Here is a 25,176-nt window from a genome sequence, read left to right on the forward strand (position 1 = left end):
CTCTGTGCTTTTGGTTGGATAGTGTTCTAAGTTTTTTCCTTATAATTTTACAATCTGCATCAAACCAGTTCAAATCAAATCAAATCAAATCAAATTTTATTAGTCACATACACATGGTTAGCAGATGTTAATGCGAGTGTAGCGAAATGCTTGTGCTTCTAGTTCCGACAATGCAGTAATAACCAACAGTAATCTAACCTAACAATTCCACACTACTACCTTACACACACACACAAGTGTAAAGGGATAAAGAATATGTACATAAAGATATATGAATGAGTGGTGGTACAGAACGGCATGGCAGATGCAGTAGATGGTATAGAGTACGGTATATACGTATGAGATGAGTACTGTAGGGTATGTAAACATAAAGTGGCATAGTTTAAAGTGGCTAGTGGTACATGTATTGCATAAAGATGGCAAGATGCAGTAGATGATATAGAGTACAGTATATACATATGAGATGGGTAATGTAGGGTATGTAAACATTGTATTAAGTGGCATTGCTTAAAGTGGCTAGTGGTACATTTTTACATAATTTCCATCAATTCCCATTTTTAAAGTGGCTGGAGTTGAGTCAGTATGTTGGCAGCGGCCGCTAAATGTTAGTGGTGGCTGTTTAACAGTCTGATGGCCTTGAGATAGAAGCTGTTTTTCAGTCTCTCGGTCCCTGCTTTGATGCACCTGTACTGACCTCGCCTTCTGGATGATAGCGGGGTGAACAGGCAGTGGCTTGGGTGGTTGTTGTCCTTGATGATCTTTATGGCCTTCCTGTGACATCGGGTGGTGTAGGTGTCCTGGAGGGCAGGTAGTTTGCCCCTGGTGATGCGTTCTGCAGACCTCACTACCCTCTGGAGAGCCTTACGGTTGTGGGCGGAGCAGTTGCCGTACCAGGCGGTGATACAGCCCGACAGGATGCTCTCGATTGTGCATCTGTAGAAGTTTGTGAGTGCTTTTGGTGACAAGCCGAATTTCTTCAGCCTCCTGAGGTTGAAGAGGCGCTGCTGCGCCTTCTTCACAACGCTGTCTGTGTGGGTGGACCAATTCAGTTTGTCCGTGATGTGTACACCGAGGAACTTAAAACTTTCCACCTTCTCCACTACTGACCCGTCGATGTGGATAGGGGGGTGCTCCCTCTGCTGTTTCCTGAAGTCCACAATCATCTCCTTTGTTTTGTTGACGTTGAGTGTGAGGTTATTTTCCTGACACCACACTCCGAGGGCCCTCACCTCCTCCCTGTAGGCCGTCTCGTCGTTGTTGGTAATCAAGCCTACCACTGTAGTGTCATCCGCAAACTTGATGATTGAGTTGGAGGCGTGCATGGCCACGCAGTCGTGGGTGAACAGGGAGTACAGGAGAGGGCTCAGAACGCACCCTTGTGGGGCCCCAGTGTTGAGGATCAGCGGGGTGGAGATGTTGTTACCTACCCTCACCACCTGGGGGCGGCCCGTCAGGAAGTCCAGGACCCAGTTGCACAGGGCGGGGTCGAGACCCAGGGTCTCGAGCTTGATGACGAGTTTGGAGGGTACTATGGTGTTAAATGCTGAGCTGTAATCGATGAACAGCATTCTCACATGGGTATTCCTCTTGTCCAGATGGGTTAGGGCAGTGTGCAGTGTGGTTGCGATTGCGTCGTCTGTGGACCTATTGGGTCGGTAAGCAAATTGGAGTGGGTCTAGGGTGTCCGGTAGGGTGGAGGTGATATGGTCCTTGACTAGTCTCTCAAAGCACTTCATGATGACGGAAGTGAGTGCTACGGGGCGGTAGTCGTTTAGCTCAGTTACCTTAGCTTTCTTGGGAACAGGAACAATGGTGGCCCTCTTGAAGCATGTGGGAACAGCAGACTGGGATAAGGATTGATTGAATATGTCCGTAAACACACCAGCCAGCTGGTCTGCGCATGCTCTGAGGACGCGGCTGGGAATGCCGTCTGGGCCTGCAGCCTTGCGAGGGTTAACACGTTTAAATGTTTTACTCACCTCGGCTGCAGTGAAGGAGAGCCCGCAGGTTTTGGTAGGGGGCCGTGTCAGTGGCACTGTATTGTCCTCAAAGCGGGCAAAAAAGTTGTTTAGCCTGTCTGGGAGCAAGACATCCTGGTCCTCGACGGGGCTGGTTTTCTTTTTGTAATCCGTGATTGACTGTAGACCCTGCCACATACCTCTTGTGTCTGAGCTGTTGAATTGCGACTCGATTTTGTCTCTGTACTGAGACTTAGCCTGTTTGATTGCCTTGCGGAGAGAATAGCTACACTGTTTGTATTCGGTCATGCTTCCGGTCACCTTGCCCTGGTTAAAAGCAGTGGTTCGCGCTTTCAGTTTCACGCGAATGCTGCCGTCAATCCACGGTTTCTGGTTTGGGAATGTTTTTATCGTTGCTGTGGGTACGACATCGTCAATGCACTTCCTAATGAACTCGCTCACCGAATCAGCATATTCGTCAATATTGTTGTTGGACGCGATGCGGAACATATTCCAATCCGCGTGATCGAAGCAGTCTTGAAGCGTGGATTCAGATTGGTCGGACCAGCGTTGAACAGACCTGAGCGCGGGAGCTTGTTGTTTGAGTTTCTGTTTGTAGGCTGGAATCAACTAAATGGAGTCGTGGTCAGCTTTTCCGAAAGGGGGGCGGGGGAGGGCCTTATAAGCGTCGCGGAAATTAGTATAACAATGGTCTAGTGTTTTTCCAGCCCTGGTAGCACAATCGATATGCTGATAGAATTTAGGGAGTTTTGTTTTTAGATTAGCCTTGTTAAAATCCCCAGCTACGATGAATGCAGCCTCAGGGTGTGTGGTTTCCAGTTTACAAAGAGTCAGATAAAGTTCGTTCAGGGCCATCGATGTGTCTGCTTGGGGGGGAATGTATACGGCTGTGATTATGATTGACGAGAATTCCCTTGGTAGATAATGCGGTCGACATTTGATTGTGAGGAGTTCTAGATCAGGTGAACAGAATGACTTGAGTTCCTGTGTGTTGTTATGATGATCACACCACGTCTCGTTAATCATAAGGCATACCCCCCCGCCCCTCTTCTTACCGGAAAGATGTTTGTTTCTGTCGGCGCGATGCATGAAGAAACCAGCTGGCTGCACCGACTCCGTTAGCGTCCCTTGAGTTAGCCATGTTTCCGTGAAGCAGAGCACGTTGCAATCCCTGATGTCTCTCTGGAATGCTACCCGTGCTCGGATTTCATCAACCTTATTGTCAAGAGACTGGACATTGGCGAGTAGTATGCTAGGGAGTGGAGCGCGATGTGCCCGTCTCCGAAGCCTGACCACGAGACCGCCTCGTTTTCCCCTTTTTCGGCGTCGCACAGGGTCGCCGGCTGGGATCAGATCCATTGTATTGGGTGGAAGGCAAAACACTGGATCCGTTTCGGGAAAGTCATATTCCTGGTAGGAACGATGATGAGTTGACGTTAATCGTATATTCAGTAGTTCCTCCCGACTGTATGTAATGAAACCTAAGATTACCCGGGGTACCGATGTAAGAAATAACACGTAAAAAAACAAAATACTGCATATTTTCCAAGGAACACGAAGCGAGGCGGCCATCTCTTTTCGGCGCCAGTTGTCATCTGTGATCTTTTTTTGTTGTGTTTTTTATCAATTTCAATTGTGCTTCTTTTGCCTTCTTCTCTCTCTCTCTCTCTCTCTCTCCCTCTCTCACTTTCTCTTTGTCTCTATCTCCCCCCCCCCCCCTTCTCTCTCTCTCCCACATACACACAGTGTCTGGATCAATCGCACCTCTCCTGCGCTGTCTTACTGTATGTCCGTCTGTCTCTACGCTGTTAAAATGAAGTGCTTTGTAACACTAAAACTAGTGGCAACTGAGCTGCCACCACCTTAACGAAGATGAAACTTTACCTTTGCTGCAGTATTGAAACACATGGTTATGAGGGTTTTGGGACAGATTAAAGGTTTATTGAAACATTCATCCCGGGGTGTTCTGAAACATGACATGGTGTGTTGGAACGCCACATAATGAAGTTGGGCGACACCTTGCCTGAGACTGGGAGCTTTAACCCGGAAAAGGTTGGAAACACTGTTACTTCTCTTTTGGTGTCCTTTCCTCTTTCTCTAAAGCTCTTAAACACTATGATGGTTTTTCGAAACCTGTGTAGTGCAGAATTAGATCCCTTCTCTTTTTGTATATTCCCTGCTATTATATGGTGTGTTTATAAACTCCTCATAATCCCTTTTTTAGTTATGAGTAGTATTATGCTTAAACAAAGGACACGAGAAAAGATTGTTTTGTGAAAATATAAATTAATACGTTTGTTCAGGATAATAATTCATGAGTACAAAATTACTTTTTCAAGACATGATTTTGAAGCTTCAAATGTAAATTTTTTTTTGCAAATTTTCAAATTACCACAAAACATGAACAGTTCTTTCACACTTTTATATTGATAAAGTAAGACAATTCAAAGATCTGTGAGGTATTAATTTATGGGAAAAAATACAGGCAATGACTGCTAATGTTAGCAGTAGCACTTATACAAAGTTTAGCCCAGGACTCAATGCGATCCATTGAGCTGAGTCTTTATATTCAGATGATGATACATGGCACGGAAGGTTGTTCAGATGGATTGAAGCACAATACGGGGCGGCAGGTAGCCTAGTGGTTAGAGTGTTGGGCCAGTAACCGAAAGGTTGCTAGATCGAATCCCCGAGCTGACAAGGTAAAAATCTGTCATTCTGCCCCTGAGTTAACCCACTGTTCTGAGGCCGTCATTGTAAATAAGAATTTGTTCTTAACTGACTTGCCTAGTTAAATTAAGGTATAAAAGTAAGTCAGATGATATGATTCACAGTTGGCATTAGTCTATAATTCTTGTTAGGATTGGCCAGCCGGTGGGTAACTTAGTATGTATGTTTGTTTTTCTGCAGGGAGACAAAGAAATAGACAATATTAACAAGGAATAATGATAGTACGTGAATGCATAATTACGTTATCACATTCTATAATATTAGTTACAATATACATATACAATTATTAAACATATCAATAGCAATATGCAAAATGCTTATGTGATTAAGTTTTGCAAATATAGCAACAAGATATAAATATGAATGTCAAAAGTGGGATGCAATAACATGTGGTTGCTTCTGTGTGTTGTTCTCCATGTGAGTCTGTTTGATGACTAATGTGATGTAGTTGTTGAGTGGCTTCACTGCAAGTATATTGTGTTAAAAAATTAAAAAACGTGGTGTGGAAGGCCAAAACTAGAGCAGGCTAAATTGGCAGTGACTATGCATGTAGCGTCAAGAAAACATATCAATGAATCAAAATGGCTGTTTGACTTGGACTATTAGCATTTAGCATCCGAAATGCTACAATGTGATAACATATGTGTACGCACGTATTCATTGACATATACTTTCTTGGATTGTTTTGTAGAGTTTCATCTGAGCGTTTGGTGTGCTCTCACCTAGCTGGGTTCGTGAAGACCTGAAACATGCCTGTTTTTTTTTTTACTTGACCATAGAGTTTCCTAGAGGACACACCTGCCACGAATGCCCTCTCTCCACCTGAATTCTGAACAGTTTGGCCACACAATGTTTGTAGTTCACATTTTGACTTTAAACATGTGTCTTCTGATATGGTTGACTGTCTGCTTCAGTGGGTAAAATGTGTCATCTTACCACCCCAGCAGTCGGGGGTTCAAGTCACACTTTCATCTGTCTCCTCCTGTTTCTAATCTGTCTAAATAAAGGACAGAAACAAATAAAGGTGGAATTTCACAGAAAAATATTCTCCCTAGGCCCTATTCTGAATTGAAATCAGTTGATTTAAATGTAACTTTAAAAAATGTTGACTTGAGTCCATGTTAACTCTACTCTACAAACAAAAGACCAGGGTTCACATCCACCTTCTCACATGAATACCAGTGATGAATGCCCACTTTCCACATGTTACCTCATGCTACAACTGCTATAACTTACATATCCTAAAAGATGGCGCAGACAGAGAGGGCTGCCTCGCTTCTAGTTCTTAGGAAACATTGCAGTTTTTTGTTATTTCTTATTACATTGTTAGCCCAGAAAATGTTATGTGTTATTACATACAGCCGGGAAGAACTATTGGATATCAGAGCGGCGGTAACTCACCAGCACTACGGCCAGGAATACGACATTCCCGAAGCAGATCCTTTGTTCGCACCACCCATGGCAATTGAACTGATTCCAGAGGCAGATCCAAAACAACGCCTGCGAAAAAGAGGGACTCGAAGCGGTCTTCTAGTCCGACTTAGGAGGCGCGCACACCACCCACTGCTTCCGAGTATATTACTCACTAATGTTCAGTCCCTGGATAATAAAGTTGACCAGATCAGGGCAAGGATTTCTTTCCAGAGAGACATCAGGGATTGTAACATACTCTGTTTCACGGAAACATTGCTCTCTCGGGATATACTGTCAGAGTCGGTCCAGCCATCTGTATTCTCAGTTCATTGCGCCGACAGTAGAAGGGCGGAGGTGTGTGTTTCATGATTACCGACTCATGGTTTAATTGTAATAACATACAGGAACTCAAGTCCTTTTGTTCACCCGACCTAGAATACCGCACAATCAAATGCCGACCGTATTATCTCCCAAGAGAATTCTCTTCGGTTATTGTCACAGCCTCATATATCCCCCCTCAAGCCGATACCACGACGGCCCTCAAGGAACTTCACTGGACTTTATGCAAACTGGAAACCATATATCCTGAGGCTGCATTTATTGTAGCTGGGGATTTTAACAAAGCAAATTTGAGGAAAAGGCTACCTAAATTCTATCAGCATATTGACTGTAGTACTCGCGCTGGAAAAACACTCAACCATTGTTATTCATACAAGGACCTCCCCCACCCTCCTTTCAGCAAATCTGACCACGACTACATTTTGCCCCTCCCTTCCTATAGGCAGAAACTCAAACAGGAAGTACCTGTGCTAAGAACTACTCAACGCTGGTCTGACAAATCGGAATCCATGCTTCAAGATTGTTTTGATCATGCGGACTGGGATATGTTCCGGGTAGCTTCCGAGAATAATATTGACGTGTACACTGAGACGGTTACTGATTTCATCAAGAAGTGTATATGAGATGTTGTACCCACTGTGACTATTAAAACCTACCCTAACCAGAAACCGTGGACTGATGGCAGCATTTGCGCAAAACTGAAAGTGCGAACCATGACATTTAAACATGGCAAGATGACTGGGAATATGGCAGAGTACAAACAGTGTAGTCATTCCCTCTGCAAGGCAGTCAAACAGGCAAAACATCAGTATAGAGACAAAGTGGAGTCGCAATTCAACGGTTCAGACACGAGACGTATGTGGCAGGGTCTACAGACAATCATGGGCTACAAAAGGAAAACCAGCCACGTCGGGGACACAGGCGTCTTGCTTCCAGACAAGCTAAACACATTCTTTGCCTGCTTTGAGGATAACACAGTGCCACCGACACATGTTAACCCTCACAAGGCTGCCGGCGCAGATGGCAGCCCTACGCATCCTCAGAGCATGCACAGACCAGCTGGCTGGTGTGTTTACAGACATATTCAATCTCTCCCTATCCCAGTCTGCTGTCCCCACATGCTTAAAGATGGCCACCATTGTTCCTGTACCCAAGAATGCAAAGGTAACTGAACTAAATGACTCGCCCCATAGCACTCACTTCTGTCATCATGAAGTGATTTAAGAGACTAGTCAAGGATCATATCACCTCCACCTTACCTGTCAATCTAGACCCACTTCAATTTGCTTTCCGCCCCAATAGGTCCACAGACGATGCAATCGCCATCACACTGCACACTGCCCTATCCCATCTGGACAAGAGGAATACCTATGTAAGAATGCTGTTCATTGACTATAGCTCAGCATTCAACACCATAGTACTCTCCACGCTCATCATTAAGATCGAGGCCCTGGGTCTGAACACCACCCTGTGCAATTGGGTCCTGGACTTCTTGACGGGCCGCCCCCAGGTGGTGAAGGTAGGAAACAATATCTCCACTTCGCTGATCCTCAACACTGGGGCCCCACAAGGGTGCGTGCTCAGCCCCCTCCTGTATTCCCTGTTCACCCATGACTGCGTGGCCATGCACACCTCCAACTCAATCATCAAGTTTGCAGACGACACAACAGTAGTAGGCTTGATTACCAACAACGACGAGACAGCATACAGGGAGGAGGTGAAGGCTCTGGGAGTGTGGTGTCAGGAAAATAACCTCTCACTCAACGTCAACAAAACAAAGGAGATGATCATGGAGATGATCGCCTCTTCAACCTCAGGAGGCCCTCACAAACTCTCACAAACTTTTACAGATGCACAATTGAGAGCATCCTGCCGGGATGCGTCACCACCTGGTAAGGCAACTGCACCACCCATAACCGCAGGGCTCTCCAGAGGGTGGTGCGGTCTGCACAACGCATCACCAGGGGAAAACTCCCTGCCCTCCAGGACACCTACAGCACCTGATGTCACAGGAAGGCCAAAAATATCATCAAGGACAACAACCACCGGTTGCCCCTAAGTGACCGCTAATGTCACTTATGCCTGGAACCGCCCCTGCACTGCCCTTGATGAAGAAAAAGATATATTTGAAGTATTCCGTCCTCTGAGCCAAGTTGTTGAACAGCGTATCTGCAACTGTGTCTCAGTGACTCACCTAGTTCCTTGTTTTCTTCCCCTCTCTACACGGATACACAGTTACAGGTCTTACACAGAAATACCCACCCTACCATATCCACACTGTGTTATTGTCATATTCTGTAGTACGCTTTTCCGTCACACTGCTATGAGCCTTTGTGAGTCTGAAAGCAGCTGTGTGTGTGTGTGTGTGTGTGTGTGTGTGTGTGTGTGTGTGTGTGTGTGTGTGTGTGTGTGTGTGTGTGTGTGTGTGTGTGTGTGTGTGTGTGCGTGCGTGCGTGCGTGCGTGCGTGCGTGCGTGCGTGCGTGCGTGCGTGCGTGCGTGCGTGCGTGCGTGCGTGCGTGCGTGCGTGCGTGCGTGCGTGCGTGCGTGCGTGCGTGCGTGCGTGCGTGCGTGCGTGCGTGCGTGCGTGCGTGCGTGCGTGCGTGCGTGCGTGCGTGCGTGCGTGCGTGCGTGCGTGCGTGCGTGCGTGCGTGCGTGCGTGCGTGCGTGCGTGCGTGCGTGCGTGCGTGCGTGTTTCTGAGAGAGTTGTTTTGTCGTTGTCTTGTTTCATTTTCCCCACTGTGCGGTAGATTTAAGTAATCCCCTGCTTTTGTGGTCCCTCCTCTGTCTCCATGTCTAACACACTTTTTCTGATAAGGTGTGTGTGTCCGGTGGGGGTGGTTGGCTTGTGAACACTCTTGTGTGTGGTTCCGCCCCTAGCCCCATTTCAAACGCACACAGTTTGTGATAAGGGCCTTGTAAGCATTGTGAAGGGTTTACCGCAGACCATGCTCCAGGAGAAAACGAATGGAAGAATAATAATAATGTGCCATAATAACATGGTTTATGAGCCTGGCATAATAATGTGCAACGCTGCTATACACCTCAGTGAATTGTGCAGAGAAACAGAGGGGGGGAGAAGGCTAAATGGGGATTTAAAGTGTTGCCATGTTGAGTCCTCTGTTTGACTTCAGATGTGCCCCAGGGACTCCTATAGTGCATCGTTAACTACTCTCATTTAGCTTGCTGTGGGGGAACATGGATTTTTCATGGCAGAAATGAACCAGTAATGGAAAATCCCTCATTTTAAATGGTAGTTTTAATCAGTTTTAGGTGATGCACGAGGGTTGATGAGTAAAAATACATTTCATCTATGAATGTATCAATAATTAACCCATTGTAATGTCTCTTTTTCCTCTTTCTCTCTCTCTCTCTCTCTCTCTCTCTCTCTCTCTCTCTCTCTCTCTCTCTCTCTCTCTCTCTCTCTCTCTCTCTCTCTCTCTTCCACTCTTCCTCTTTGTCTCTCTCTCTCCTCCATCTATCTCTCTCTGTCTCTCTCTCTCTCAATCGCTCTATCTATCTCTCTCTCTTTGTCTTTCAGGTGCCCTGCAGATCGAGAACAGTGAAGAGACCGATCAGGGGAAGTATGAGTGTGTAGCCACTAACTCTCAGGGCGTACGCTACTCTTCCCCAGCCAACCTGTATGTGCGAGGTAGGAACTGACCCCGGGTGTAAGATCTCTCACACACATGCGTTATAACACACACACCACTATAACAAACACACATGTAACAGCCGTCACTATTATACTATACATGTAGCAAGGTGTTAAGTGCTAGTTTGTTTACATGTTGTTTTGTTGTTTATTTTCTTCCTATTGGCATCTACTAACCAAACACAACCAAACCTAACCACCAAGTGAAACACCAGTTGGTGACCTAAGATTGGTAGTATTCAAGACTAAACTGGGTTTTCACCAGTGTCGTCAAGGTGCTCTATTTTATAATAACTGCCACTGAATGGACGTAGACGAAGAGGGATAGGCCAATGACGTCATACATGTCCAGATTCTTCAGGAAGTATTATTGCACTGTGCAGTTCGAGGGCCTTTGCTACAGTATGACATCACTATTGTCCTATCCCTCTTTATTTTATTGTAAATTGAGGGCCACGGGGTTTATGCTTCTATCTTCCACTTTAATGCACTGATTGGCTAGGGAATACAATTGGTTTCTCAAGTCTAAATCAGATACGAAAAAGAATGCAGACACTGTGGCCCTCCAGAAGTTTAAGACCCCTATTCTAGGTTCCTCGACTGAGGTAAGGGAGACCGGGACCTCTGGATTCAGATTTATGGGTTCTAGACTCGCTGTTCTAAGCTCTTGAGCCCTTGATTTCGAAGTTCCTGATTCTTCATTTTAAGTGGGTTCTGTGGTTCTGTGAGAACCAGTGTGTATGTGCGTGTGTGTTTACACTGTGTGTGTGTGTGTGTGTGTTTACACTGTGTGTGTGTGTGTGTGTGTGTGTGTGTGTGTGTGTGTGTGTGTGTGTGTGTGTGTGTGTGTGTGTGTGTGTGTGTGTGTGTGTGTGTGTGTGTGTGTGTGTGTGTGTGTGTGTGTGTGTGAGTGAGGCTTTGAGCTGGCCATTTTTACTCTCTCTGTGTTTCCCCGTTCTCTCTCTCCCCCTCACGTCATTGTGTTCTACATCAACCCCCTTACATCCCCCAGAGCTACGAGAAGGTTGGTGCGTCCTTTATTTTCTTTCGCTACTTCCTTTCTATAACACATTTACTCCTAAAGTTAGGAGAATTCCTAAAGTGAGGAGAGAGAAAACCGGTCTGAAACAGGCTAGAACAGAGGGATGAATAACCCTCGTGTCAAATTGGATTTGATGAACACATTTCTTTGACCGAAGACTTTTACCTGAGCTCTCTAACGAGGCCACCTGCCTACACAGTCGTTTGCATTGATTGCATTGTGAGGCCTTGTTTGCAGACCGTTGTTATTGCTTTCATCCGTGCGCGCGACATTCTCTGCATGGAAAGTGTCTTGTTGCCATGGAGACCCAGGAATTGGAAATTAAAAGGAGGCTGTCTGCGCATGGCGGGAGAGCGGTGGCAGCGCTTGCATGCCTTGTACCCTGACCGTGTAACTCTGTGTGTGCGCGGCTCTGTTTGTTTGTGTGTGCGCGTGCTTGTGTATGTTGAATTGATTGATTTCCGTATTGTCTTGTCCCTTGTCTTGTGTCGGTCGTGCTGTACTGTTCTGTCTGTGTGGGTTTGTGTTATGTCACTGCCGTGCTTCTGCACTTGCGGCATGTTGTGTGTCACATTGCCAGTGTGTGTCTCTGTCTCTGTGTGTCCTCTTGGTCTGCTACTGTTTGTTTGCCTTCTCAGTGTAGCTTGTTTTCTGATTGGTTGAGTGGTCTTCATATCCCCCTAGGGGAAATGAAGCAGTCAAATAAGGCTTTATTTAAGTGGCATTTAAAGAGCCACAGAAGTAACTTATAATTATTTGCACACTTGTTTGGTCAGCAAAGGTTGACACAACACAACCAGAGGCCAACGCACAGTACTTCTTTATGTACACTATCTGTGTTTATATGCAGGTAAACAAAATGTACAATAGTATTTAATTGCACAAAACATGAACGTCTTTTTCAGTGGATCATGTCCATGTCCACTATAGTGTTATTCACACAGAGATCCTATGTAATTATATGGTTATTCAGCTGCTATACGGCGCATTTGCTGCGCTTATGACACGATATGATGACCTCCATTGATCGGCAGTTGAAATGAAAGATTTACCCACCTCTATATCCATATATATATTCATACAATGCACACATTAATGAAACACCTCTCTACTTCTATATTAGATGAGGCAGGATTAACTTATGAAAATGCCAACTGGGCTTTAGTGTGCTGTGCTACTGAAATGAAACAGTATCCCAGCTCCCAGTCTCCGTCTGCTATGGTCTCACAACCTGATCAACTGTTCCCTGTGGGAAAGCCTGTTATTGATGCTGGAGGGAACTAGAATACATCATTGCATTGCAGCTATCACCCTGGACTATATAGTAGGCTACGCTATTAACACAACTGGGAGCTTCTAGGAGATATGCTTTTCCATCAGCATTCTGACCAGAGATACATCTTTTATCTGAATCCTTTGCGAATGAACTGTATATTCCGTTATATTAAATACGACATTGTTTTAGTGATGCTACATCCACATAGACGTCTGTTAGTGTTTATGATACATATTATTGAAGCCTCACTATCCACGGTGACATAATGGAATAGGTTAATAATTTGTGCCTGTCCTAATCTCAGATGCTCTCTGTTCAGCATGCGCTTGAATATTGTACTGTCTTCTTGTATTAATACCTGCAGTGCTGGATGTAGCCTACTTTCCTACTTGACGTACTGTAAATATCAATGTGCTCTTCTTCAGATTGAATTGGACACATTGTAAACCAGTCTCCAAACTTTAAGTGAACTTCTAGGCAAAATGCTGTCGTTAGATAAGTACACTACACGTAAAAGGCAACATTATACACGTACTTTAAGAGTTTTGTCTTGTCATATAAAAGGTAAAGCTGGATTGTATGGATAGTTGCTCTTATCTGCTGCATGCTGGTCACTCTGTCCCTGTTTGTCTCTGTCTCGTTCTTGCTCTGGAGAGAATCTGCCTGCCTGCCTGCTTTTTGATTTGATATCTGTTATAACAGTTGAAATTGTTTTTGTCTCTTTTTTTTTTAGACAAATGTCTCTTTTTTTTATACATCTTTTTTCAAATGTCTCTTTTTTTGTCTTGAACTTTGGTGTCCAATTCTGGGTATCTGTTGGTATTCTAGGATCACTCCAAATGTATGGCACTGTTATGGAGGAATGGAGGAATGGGGTCATGTCCACTGAACTATTGAAGATGCCAAAATGTTCATTCGTATTTGGTTTTGGTGAATAGTTTGCGTTCTATCTGTGGGAGACTAGAAATACTGTGAAATTCATGGAACCTAGAGAAGATATTTCAACCCTAGGTGAAGTTTATTAATGGATCTAAAAATGGCTATTTTACATGAAATGGATCGGCTGAGAATCATTTGGGCGAAGACTGAGGCCAGTGATTCTTTAAAGGCTGTTTCCCCCTGTTTTACTCCCACTGAGTGAGTGGAGATTCCTGTATTGTGAGTCAAACACATGATTCAAACAGCTGATTCAGATACAGTGTTGAGTCTTGATGCTAGCCAATATTTATACTGTCTGTCTGTCTGTCAGTCTGTCTGTCTGCCCTCACCTTGCATCCACTCCTGCCCATCTAGAGTCGTTGGTCTGTCTGTCTGATTGTCTACCTGTCTATTTTGTACTTCAGTCCTCTGTGTTGCAGCCTTGAGGTACCTAGTTTTCTGTTCCTATGACATCCACCAATAAAAGCCTGATTTTGAAGAACCAAACAGCAGTTTCAAGAGCACCATGTGTTTTCTCTTCCCCCGCCCCCCCCCCATCCTCCTTTCTTCTCCTCTTCCCCCTCTGTCCTTTGCCCCCTTTCTTATCCTCTCCTTCCCCTCTTACCCTCTCTGTCCCCATCCCTCTCTTCTAATCTCCCGCCCTTCTTTCTCTCTCTTCTGCATTCTGACATTTCCATCTGTACCCTGGTGTGTAGGATCAACAGACAAATGTGCATACTTTTTTTAATTAATAAAAGCATGCACATACTATCTCTCTTTCTATTTATCTCTCTCTCTTTCTCTCTCTGTCATGATGGATGCCTTGATGTTTCCTTATTTAACGTGTTCAACGCGTACCTTGTAATTGCAACGACACCTATTTATATCTCCATCATCCACTCTTTCTTTACATTGCTTATTTATTTCCAACATTGCTGTGTTCATCTGGTATTCTGGTTGTACAATGAGGCTGTGATTTGCCACATTGATTGTCATTGTCTGGAAGAGGAACCAGACAATACTCTCCCTCCCTCTCTCTCTCTCTCTCTCTCTCTCTCTCTCTCTCTCTCTCTCTCTCTCTCGCTCTCTCTCTCTTCTTCCCCCTCTCTCTTCTCCCACGGGTTCTTCATGAGCATAGTTAACTCTATAAAGTCGTCCAGGAATGCATGTGACCCATGAGCTCTATCTCTCGATGCATCTTATATAAGATAGACCTGACAGATAGCTAGTGATTCAGATTCAGCACAATTACAGTTAACAGGAGCACTCTGTGCATGTTGTCTGACTGATAGAGCAGGTTTTGTTGATCGGCTCGGCCAGCGCCACGTATCTAAAGGGCCCTCGTCTGCAGTGGAGAACTCACCCTGGAGGCACAGAAGTCTCTTTGAAGTTTCTCACTCAAGTTTCTGGCGAAGTTTCTCTTTTTCAGTCAGCAGCCTTGAGCTTCACTGCAGGGCGAGTTCAGCTCTAGTTTAGGTCTTCACATCAGTTTGATTTTGCTCATCTCAGCTCTTCAGAGAAAATGGCAATGGTATTTTGTGCAGCCCAGAGCTCCAATATTTGTATTGTAGATCTTGTTTTGTAACAGGGATTGGGGAAGAGGGCGTTTTCTAGTTTGGCATCTACAGTGATGTGTCCAGAATAGCAAATGATGTCTTGTGAAATATACAATGGGTTGTTGCACAGTGGCTAAGACATGAGAGTCATACAATAGGTTTCATGTGCAGGGTGAAATGTAACTTGAGATAGTCAGCAGTCTCTCAACATGGAATCTGTGTATTTCAATTGCAATCATTAGCCTTTTCAAAACTACCAATGTGGTTTTGATTAAACGTGAAATATTCCTTTATAGAACTTCTGTAAAAGCAGTGAAGATCATTCTACCCTTTCTGTTACCTCTCTCTCTCTCTCTCTCTCTCTCTCTCTCTCTCTCTCTCTCTCTCTCTCTCTCTCTCTCTCTCTCTCTCTCTCTCTCTCTCTCTCTCTCTCTCTCTCTCTCTCTCTCTCTCTCTCTCTCTCTCTCTCTCTCTCTCGCTCTCTCTCTCGTTCTCTCTTTCTCTCTCTCTCTTTCGTTCTCTCTCTTTCTGTATCTTTCTTACCCCTCTCTCTCTCGCCCTCTCCTGTCCCTCCCTCTCCCCCTCCTCATTCCCCTCTCCCCATCCTCCCCCTGTCTTCCCCCTCTCCTCCTCTCCCAGTGCGTCGCGTGCCCCCTCGTTTCTCCATCCTGCCCGCCAACCATGAGATCATGCCTGGCGGCAGCGTCAACATCACCTGTGTGGCGGTGGGCTCGCCCATGCCCTATGTCAAATGGATGCTGGGTATTGAGGACCTGACCCCGGAAGACGAGATGCCGGTGGGACGCAATGTTTTGGAGCTCAACGGAGTGAGAGAGTCGGCCAACTACACCTGCGTGGCTATGAGCAGTCTGGGGATTATAGAGGCCACTGCACAGGTGTCAGTTAAGAGTAAGGGACATCCTTTAGTTTTCTAACTGTGCTTCCACTGTGTCCCGCTCGCTGGCTTTCTTCTCTCCCATTAAAACATATCTGCCCCTAACAGCCACATTAAACATGTATATTAGATAGTTAGGGCCCCCTATGATCTCGCAGGTGTCCGCCAAGAGTAAGGGACACTAGTCTCCCCCTATCTGCCTTAAGACATTATTAAAGACAGTTAAAAAAATATCTGCTTCTATCGTCACAGCTCTTCCCAAGCCTCCCGGTACCCCCATTGTCACAGAGACGACCGCCACCAGCGTTACCATCACCTGGGACTCCGGTAACCCTGACCCGGTGTCCTATTACATCATCCAGTACCGGGCCAAGACACCGGACAGCAAGTATGAGGCGGTGGACGGTATCACCACCACCAGGTACAGCATCGGAGGGCTCTACCCCAACACGGAGTACGAGGTTAGGGTGTCGGCCTTCAACAGCATCGGCCAGGGCCCCTCGTCCACCCGGGTAGAGGCCAGGACAGGGGAACAGGCCCCGGCTAGCCCCCCCAGGAACGTCCAGGCTAGGATCATCTCCCAGAACACTGTCATGGTCCGCTGGGAAGAACCGGAGGAGCCCAACGGACAGGTGAAATACAATTGAAATGAGTGAATGAATCCGTTTTTTTATTATTTATTTATTTTTTATTTCACCTTTATTTAACCAGGTAGGCAAATTGAGAACACGTTCTCATTTACAATTGCGACCTGGCCAAGATAAAGCAAAGCAGTTCGACACATACAACAACACATAGTTACACATGGAGTAAAACAAACATACAGTCAATAATACAGTGAAAAATAAGTCTATATACAATGTGAGCAAGTGAGGTGAGATAAGGGAGGTGAAGGCAAACAAAATATATATATAAATAAAAATATATATAAAAAGGCCATGGTGGCGAAGTAAATACAATATAGCAAGTAAAAAAAAAAACACTGGAATGGTTGGTTTGCAGTGGAAGAAACTGTAAAGTAGAGATAGAAATAATGGGGTGCAAAGGAGCAAAATAAATAAATTAAGAGAATAAGTAGCAGGGATAATGCACAGTAATCCACTTCTCAAACAATACTGAACGTCTCAGAACACTGAGGTGCAATAGGCAATAGTTAGCTAGATAAACATCTATTCCCTGCGCAGTCTAAAAATAACAAGCTGAATAATGGAATCAACATAAGCAACAATAATCACAATAACAAGATGAGAGCAATGCATCATAAACAGATAATACAAATGATGCTACATACATATTACAGTTTAAATCACACACTATAATAGTTAGGCTTTAGGTAGAGGTCAGTTGAAAGGTCATCTAGTTATTAAATTATAACGGTCATGTCAACCTTGAAGCTAATGCAATGTTTATCTAGCTCAGCTAGCAACATAGGTCGAATATAATGGAATGTGCATTGATGTCAAAATATATAATAGCTTCCAAACACAAACAAACCAACATGGACCAGACGTGAGAGGTTAACTAACACTCTTTCGCTTTCTTTCTCTCTCCCTCTCTCTCTCTCTCTCGCTCTTTCTCTCTCTTTGTCACTCTCTCGCTCTCGCTCTCTCTCTCTCTCTCTCCTACCCTCCCTCACTCTCTCCATCCAGGTGAAAGGTTACCGGGTGTACTACACCATGGACCCATCTCAGCCCATGAGTCTGTGGCAGATCCATAACGTCCAGGACAGCACCATCACCACCATCCAGAGCCTGGTACCCTCTGAGACATACACAGTCAGAGTACTGGCCTTCACCTCTGTGGGAGACGGACCCTTCTCTGACTCCGTCCATGTCAAAGTTCTGCCCGGAGGTGTGTGTGTGTGTGTGTGTGTGTGTGTGTGTGTGTGTGTGTGTGTGTGTGTGTGTGTGTGTGTGTGTGTGTGTGTGTGTGTGTGTGTGTGTGTGTGTGTGTGTGTGTGTGTGTGTGTGTGTGTGCGTGCGTGCGTGCGTGCGTGCGTGCGTGCGTGCGTGCGTGCGTGCGTGCGTGCGTGCGTGCGTGCGTGCGTGCGTGCGTGCGTGCGTGCGTGCGTGCGTGCGTGCGTGCGTGCGTGCGTGCGTGCGTGCGTGCGTGCGTGCGTGCGTGCGTGCGTGCGTGCGTGCGTGCGTGCGTGCGTGCGTGCGTGCGTGCGTGCGTGCGTGCGTGCGTGCGTGCGTGCGTGCGTGCGTGCGTGCGTGCGTGCGTGCGTGCGTGCGTGCGTGCGTGCGTGCGTGCGTGCGTGCGTGCGTGCGTGCGTGCGTGCGTGCACTATTTTCTGACATGGTTCATGTCAAAGTGCTTCAGTAATGTTTAAGGTTAGTAACATAAAGATCTGCAGGGCTCCCTTGTAACAGTCTTCCATCTTAATAAGACTGGTCTGTTTAAATAAAGGATTAATTGAACAGTCTAGAAGCTACTAATTGACTGAATGCTAGAGAGGTGAATTCTAACTCGTCCTCTCTCCTCTCCTGTCCTCTGTAGTTCCAGGGCAGCCAGGGAAGTTCAAAGTGGGAAAGGTGACAGACACCAGTATACAGCTCACCTGGGAACCTTCCTACACCAAGGAGGGCATCGTCAACTACGAACTGCTCTACAAACCTGTCAAGTTTGGCAGCCTGGTAAGACTTCTTCTTCCATACGAAGTACATTTCATGAACCTTTTACTGCAGTGGGCTACATCAGGGTCACACAGAGTGATTCTTGGTGGTCTTAATCAAGTACACCTCACACACATGGTTATTGGCTTAAAAGAAAGAAGACAGCTGTACCATGGCAGATGTAGAAATGTAATCAATTTGGAGTTTGCTTCCCAATATTACATTTTATATACATCACAGAAGTCTGAAATATAACAAAACTGTTTGACAAAGAAACACCAGATTAATCTTTGTTAATTATGAAATTATGAAATATCTTAATAACATTCCACCCGTGAGGCCAAGAGGGCGTGTTTGGTCATTGACTGCAGGAAAGAACTGCGATTATTAAATTGATTTAATACACACAGATAATCCAGAGTAATCCCTCCCTTTCTTTCTTTCTTTCTTTCTCTACCCCTTCTCTCTTTATTTTATTAATGTTCTCTCTTCCCCATCTCTCTCTCTCTAACAGGAGAAGTTGACGTTTGGGCCCCGGGCGTCGTACACAGTGGAGGGTCTGAGGGCTAACACAGAGTACTCCTTCTCCCTGGCAGCCATTTCTAACAAAGGCATCGGAGCCTTCACCAACGAGCTGGTCCAGAGGACATCACAAGCCAGTATGTTTTCCTTTGTCACACCTGCAAAACACACACTGTGTAACGTTTGCACTCCTGCTGCTTGTCTCCCACACAACTCCAGAGTCACTGGACCCTGGGAGTCGTCTACACACCAATCCATCTTGTCCTCTCATCCACTCATTTATCCTGTGCACTCATCCATCGCCCTATCCATCTCCTCTGTATTTTCGAGTGTGCCTGACGTCCAGCGCACCAGCATTTTGGTTTTTACCTTCATTTCTCCTCACACAGTGAAAAGTCCCGAGCGGACGGCGCTTTCTGTTTTTTCCCCCGCTTTAACTTTCTTCACTCCTTCATACGGTTTTCTTTCCTTCAAAGTTGGTCAAAAGTGGACTTTTTTTCTCCAGTTCAGGAAGCTCACTGTTACAGGTCAAATGTCAATAGTCGTGAGGATATTCTATATGTTTTGCCTTTATTAGAGGTAAGTGTTGAAGGTCGTAGGTCTGTATCCTGCCTTAAAGGTAAAATATTCCTTTTTCATATTTAATTATGTATTTGTTACCTGGGAAAAAATGTACACCATATGACTTACAAAGGACGTACATTCACCAACAGAATCTTTCTACGTGCCTTACCTACAAACGGAGGTTAGACCCGTGGGTGGCTGTTGAGGAGACTGCTGGTACTAAGGCTGCAGCTCAAGTGTCAGACTCACATATCTGTCAAAATCCCAAATACTCCAGTCAAATGCACACCATTCCCTCTGCACCTTTAATGTTTTGGTTAAATGTGATGTGTGGTGTCTCTGGTTGCATGGTAAGAAGGTCCTGTGTGCTATTAGTCGGAGAGAAGGGTAAGTGTCTCAAACAGTGCCTGTTTATGTCTCTTATCCTTACTGTTCTTCTGTCATGTGCCTTTACTTGTGTTCTATCTCCCTAGTTCCTCTGACGTCGCATGAGGTCAACTTTCATGAAAGTATTTGTTTTTGGTTCTCGTTTCAGTTTCAGTTTCCTCGAACCCTGCTCTCCACCTTTTTCTTTGACATTTCAAATCCCTGAACCTAATTTTAAGACATGAGGATAGGGCAGTTGAAGAAGCACTAAAAGATATAAAGAGTTTGGCAAAGTTCCAACACAATTATTACATTCCACTGAGAATAATGTCAAGAAACCTTTGGTAGCAAGATAGAGGATTAACCGCTGAACTCTATACAGTATCTGGGTCGTTCCACCAATAGAGTGACTTTTAGGTAGTGTAAAATGGTCAAAATATATATTTATTTCACCAAATGTTTACATTCTGTCATAAAGAGCACGTTCAAGTTCAATCAATCAATCAAATGTATTTATAAAGCCCTTTTTTACATCAGCCGATGTCACAATGTGCTATACAGAAACCCAGCCTGAAACCCCAAACAGGAAGCAACGCAGATGTTGAAAAAACATGTTTTCCCATCTCAAGAGGTTAAATTAAGAAAAATGTAAAAAAAAGATTGGCAATTAAAGTAACAGGGTTGACCGTAACAGGGTTGAAGTTTTCAAGCAATAAAGCAGTAAGCAATGACTCCTCTTGTGACAGGGGGAATGGAACCTTGTTGCGTGTCACAGGGAGGGAAATTGAACGCAAGATTCACAATATATATATTTTTGAACACATTTCTAACACATTTCATATCTATCTATGGGTAACAGTGTTGACGTGCAATTAAAAAGGAATGGTTTCATATTCATACATATATTCATATTCATATTAAAACAAGAGTTCAGAAAACGTAACAGGGTTGATCTTAAAATGAAATAAATTCATCTTCAGAAATAACTTTGTCAAAGCAACAAAGTAAATAGGGCTTGTTGGTGAAAACGCGGCGATTTTTGCGGGGTGAAGTGAGTTAAAGTCTTTATAATCTAAAACCGGAGGAGGGACATGTCAAAATGCATTTTCCATGTGGTCTATATTAAGATGCTGAGAATATAAATTGACTTCTTCTATAGAAATGGATCCTACCTATCGTTTAATAATTAGAAAGCAGATCATTCAATCAACATTCCAGGATCCCAGGAAAACAATGAATTTCTCATTTGGGTCCCAGGCTGAAAAGGTACAAGAACCCTTGACCTACAGTATAGCTCTGTCCTTATCCAGCCCCACTAAGCTAGTCATAAATCACTGTGCTGCCATTGGTCAGAGAAGACAAGTGAAAGCCTTCCATCCGGTATCAGTTGCATATCCTCCTGGGCGGTAATTAAGTTGTCCACTCTGCATGGATACCCCCTGTCTTCTCCTTTATCTTATTACCTAGGTAACATTATTCATTTATTTCTGCCTCCATAATGGCTTTGTCTTCTGTGTTGGAGCCTTTGTTTCTCTGTTTAGCTGAGTCATGTTTGTTTGTCTTTCGAGGCCTTCTCTTTTCATTTAGTTCTGTATTATTTTCCCTTATAGTTGAGTTTTCCTTGGTTTAGTTTCAATTCCTTTTTCCACCATTTTCTTATATTCTTGTTTTGCTTGGTGTTTTCAACCTCTCTCTGTCACTGTCTCTTTGCTTTCTCTTTCTTCGCTGCGTTCCTTACTCCCCCTGCCCCTGCAAATTTCCTCTTCCTGCCCCTCGTCCAATCAGAGCCATCGGCTGCGCCCCTAGGCGTGTCCTGTGACAGCCCCAGATCCACCTCCCTGAGGGTAAGTTGGAAACCACCACCCACTGAGACCCAAAATGGCGTGCTGACTGGCTATGAGCTGCGCTACCAGCAAGTGGTGTCTGGGGCCAGGGTTGAAGGTCAGGGTCCGGAGGTGAAGGGGCCTCCCATCCCCCCAGAGCAGGGGCAAGTGGTGTTGGAGGGGCTAGAAAAGTGGACCTGGTACCGCGTTATCCTGGCAGCTTTCACTACCGAGGGGTCCGGACCGGAGAGCCCGGCGCTGCTCTGCCGTACGGACGACGACGGTGAGTATGTGTGTGTGTGGGTGTGTGTACATTGATCAACTGATCAATGTATTGATAGAGTAATTATATGTTGTGTGTGGATGATGGCGCCGGAGGAGATGGCAGCCGTTTTACGATCACCTAACCAATTGTGCTTTTGTGTGTGTTTTTTCCTGTTATTTGTAACTTATTTTGTACATAATGTTTCTGCCACTGCGTCTTCTGACCTTAAAGATCTTCTAGATATCAGGACAGAGATTACTCACCCCGTACTGGAGGAATACTTTTTCTTTAACGAGTCGGACGGGAAGGATTTCCTTCAGACGCCCGACAAGGACCTCATCCCTATCATTCGCTGGAGAAAGAGACGGAGCTATCGGGGACAAAGGTCTGGGTGCCTTGTAAGGAACCGACGTCGAGCGGATAATCTCCCTTCACCATCAATCCTATTAGCCAACGTACAATCAACGGAAAATAAAATAGACAAACTACGATTACGTATATCCTACCAACGGGACATTAAAAACTGTAATATCTTATGTTTCACTGAGTCGTGGCAGAACGACGACATGAATAACATACAGCTGGCGGGTTTTAAGCTTTTCGGCAGGATAGAACAGCGGCCTCTGATAAGACAAGGGGTGGCGGTCTATGTGTATTTGAAAACAACAGCTGGTGCACGAAATCTAAGGAAGTCTTGAGGTTTTGCTCGCCTGAGGTAGAGTATCTCATGATAAGCTGTAGACCACACTATTTACCGTGAAAGTTTTCATGTATATTCTTCGTAGCTGTCTATTTACCACCACAAACCGATGCTGGCACTAAGACCGCACTCAATGAGCTGTATACGGGCATAATCCTCCTGATTCCTGCTTACAAGCAAAAACACCAGGATGCACCAGTGACTTGGTCAATAAGAAAGTGGTCAGATGAAGCAGATGCTAAGCTACAGTACTGTTTTGCTAGCACAGACTGGAATATGTTCCGGGATTCTTCCGATGGCATTGAGGAGTACACCACATCAGTCACTGGCTTCATCAATAAGTGCATCGATGACGTCGTCCCCACAGTGACCGTACGTACTGTACATACCCCAACCAGAAGCCAAGGATTACAGGCAACATCCGCACTGAGCTACAGGGTAGAGCTGCCACTTTCAAGGAGGGGAACTCTAACCCGGAACCTTATAAGAAATCCCGCTATGCCCTCAGACAAACCATCAAACAGGCAAAGCGTCAATACACTACTGAGATTGAATCGTACTACACCAGCTCTGACGCTCGTCGGATGTGGCAGGGCTTGCAAACTATTAAAGGCTACAAGGGGTAGCACAGCCGCGAGCTGCCCAGTGACACAAGCCTACCAGATAAGCGAAATTACTTCTATGCTCGCTTCGAGGCAAGTAACACTGAAACATGCATGAGACCATCAGCTGTTATGGATGACTGTGTAATCATGCTCTCCATAGCCAATGTGAGTAAGACCTTTAAACAGGTCAGCATTCACAAGGCCGCAGGGCCAGATGGTTACCAGGATGTGTACTAAAAGCATGCGCTGACCAACTGACAAGTGTCTTCACTGATATTTTCAACCTGTCCCTGACTGAGTCTGTAATACCAACATGTTTCAACAGACCACCATAGTCCCTGTGCCCAAGAACACTAAGGTAACCTGCATAAATGACTACCGACCCGTAGCACTCACTCTGTGGTCATGACGTGCTTTGAAAGGCTGGTCATGGCTCACATCAACACCATTATCCCAGAAACCCTAGACTCACTCTAATTTGCATATCGCCCCAACAGATCCATAGATGATGCAATCTCTATTGCACTCAACACTGCCCTTTCCCACCTGGACAAAAGGAACACCTATGTGAGAATACTATTCATTGACTACAGCTCAGCGTTCAACACCATAGTGCTCTCAAAGCTTATCACTAAGCTAAGGACCCTAGGACTAAACACCTCCCTCTGCAACTGGATCCTGTACTTCCTGACGGGCCGCCCCCAGGTGGTAAGGGTAAGTAACAACACATTTGCCACGCTGATCCTCAACACGGGGGCCCCTCAGGGGTGTGTGCTTAGTCCCCTCCTGTACTCCCTATTCACCCATGACTGCGTGGCCAAGCACGACTCCAACACCGCCGACAACACAACGGTGGTAGGCCTGATCACCGACAATGAAGAGACAGCCTATAGGGAGGAGATCACACTGGCAGTGTGGTGCCAGGACAACAACCTCTCCCTCAATGTGATCAAGACAAAAGTGAATATTGTGGACTGTAGGAAAAGTAGGGCCGAACACGCCCCCATTCTCATCGACGGTACTGTAGTAGAGCAGGTCGAGAGCTTCAAGTTCCTTGCCGTCCACATCACCAACAAACGATCATGGTCACACACCAAGACAGTCATAAAGAGGGCATGACAACGCATATTCCAACTCAGGAGACCGAAAAGATCCTCAAAATGTTCTACAGCTGCAGTCCCCTGACTGTTTGCACCACCGCCTGGTATGGCAACTGCTCGGCTACCGACCACAAGGCGCTACAGAGGGTAGTATGTACGGCGCAGTACATCACTGGGCCAAGCTTGCTGCCATCCAGAACCTATATACCAGGCGGTGTCAGAGGAAGGCCCTGAAAATTGTCAAAAACTCCAGTCACCCAAGTCATAGACTGTTCTCTCTGCTACCACACGGTAAGTGGTACCGGAGCGCCAAGTCTGGGTCCAAAAGGCTTCTTAACAGCTTCTACCCCCAAGCCATAAGACTCCTGAACAGCTAATTAAAGGGCTACCCAGACCCCTCTTTTACCCTGCTGCTACTCTCTGTTTATTATCTATGCATAGTCACTTTAGCTTTACCTACATGTACACTACCGTTCAAAAGTTTGGGTTCACTTAGAAATGTCCTTGTTTTTGAAAGAAAAGCAATTTTTTTGGTCCATTAAAATAACATCAAATTGATCAGAAATACAGTGTAGACATTGTTAATGTTGTATATGACTATTGTAGCTGGAAACAGCAGATGTTTTTATGGAATATCTACATAGGCGTACAAAGCCCCATTATCAGCAACCATCACTCCTGTGTTCCAATGGCACATTGTGTTAGCTAATCCAAGTTTATCATTTTAAAAGGCTAATTGATCATTAGAAAACCCTTTTGCAATTATGTTAGCACAGCTTAAAACTGTCCTGATTAAAGAAGCAATAAAACTGGCC

The 25,176-nt window shown here is 45.2% G+C and overlaps 1 protein-coding gene across 7 annotated transcripts in view; it reads left to right on the forward strand.

Annotated features, from left to right (window-relative positions):
• LOC139560235 (receptor-type tyrosine-protein phosphatase S-like) overlaps positions 1 to 25,176 on the forward strand; it is a 108,810-nt gene that overhangs the window by 55,414 nt on the left and 28,220 nt on the right. For 3 of the 7 annotated variants that reach the window (XM_071376817.1, XM_071376818.1, XM_071376820.1), the window contains exons 7-13: positions 10,001 to 10,111; positions 14,067 to 14,081; positions 15,546 to 15,815; positions 16,054 to 16,433; positions 17,451 to 17,652; positions 18,301 to 18,437; positions 18,931 to 19,075. In XM_071376817.1, the coding sequence (XP_071232918.1) occupies positions 10,001 to 10,111; positions 14,067 to 14,081; positions 15,546 to 15,815; positions 16,054 to 16,433; positions 17,451 to 17,652; positions 18,301 to 18,437; positions 18,931 to 19,075 (1,260 nt within the window). Of the gene's footprint in view, positions 1 to 10,000; positions 10,112 to 14,066; positions 14,082 to 15,545; positions 15,816 to 16,053; positions 16,434 to 17,450; positions 17,653 to 18,300; positions 18,438 to 18,930; positions 19,076 to 21,653; positions 21,975 to 25,176 lie in introns of all 7 variants that reach the window. The other 4 variants (XM_071376819.1, XM_071376822.1, XM_071376823.1 and 1 more) reach the window with 2 other exon arrangements.

Source organism: Salvelinus alpinus, chromosome 30 (genome assembly GCF_045679555.1).
Source record: "Salvelinus alpinus chromosome 30, SLU_Salpinus.1, whole genome shotgun sequence".
Lineage (NCBI taxonomy): Eukaryota > Metazoa > Chordata > Actinopteri > Salmoniformes > Salmonidae > Salvelinus > Salvelinus alpinus.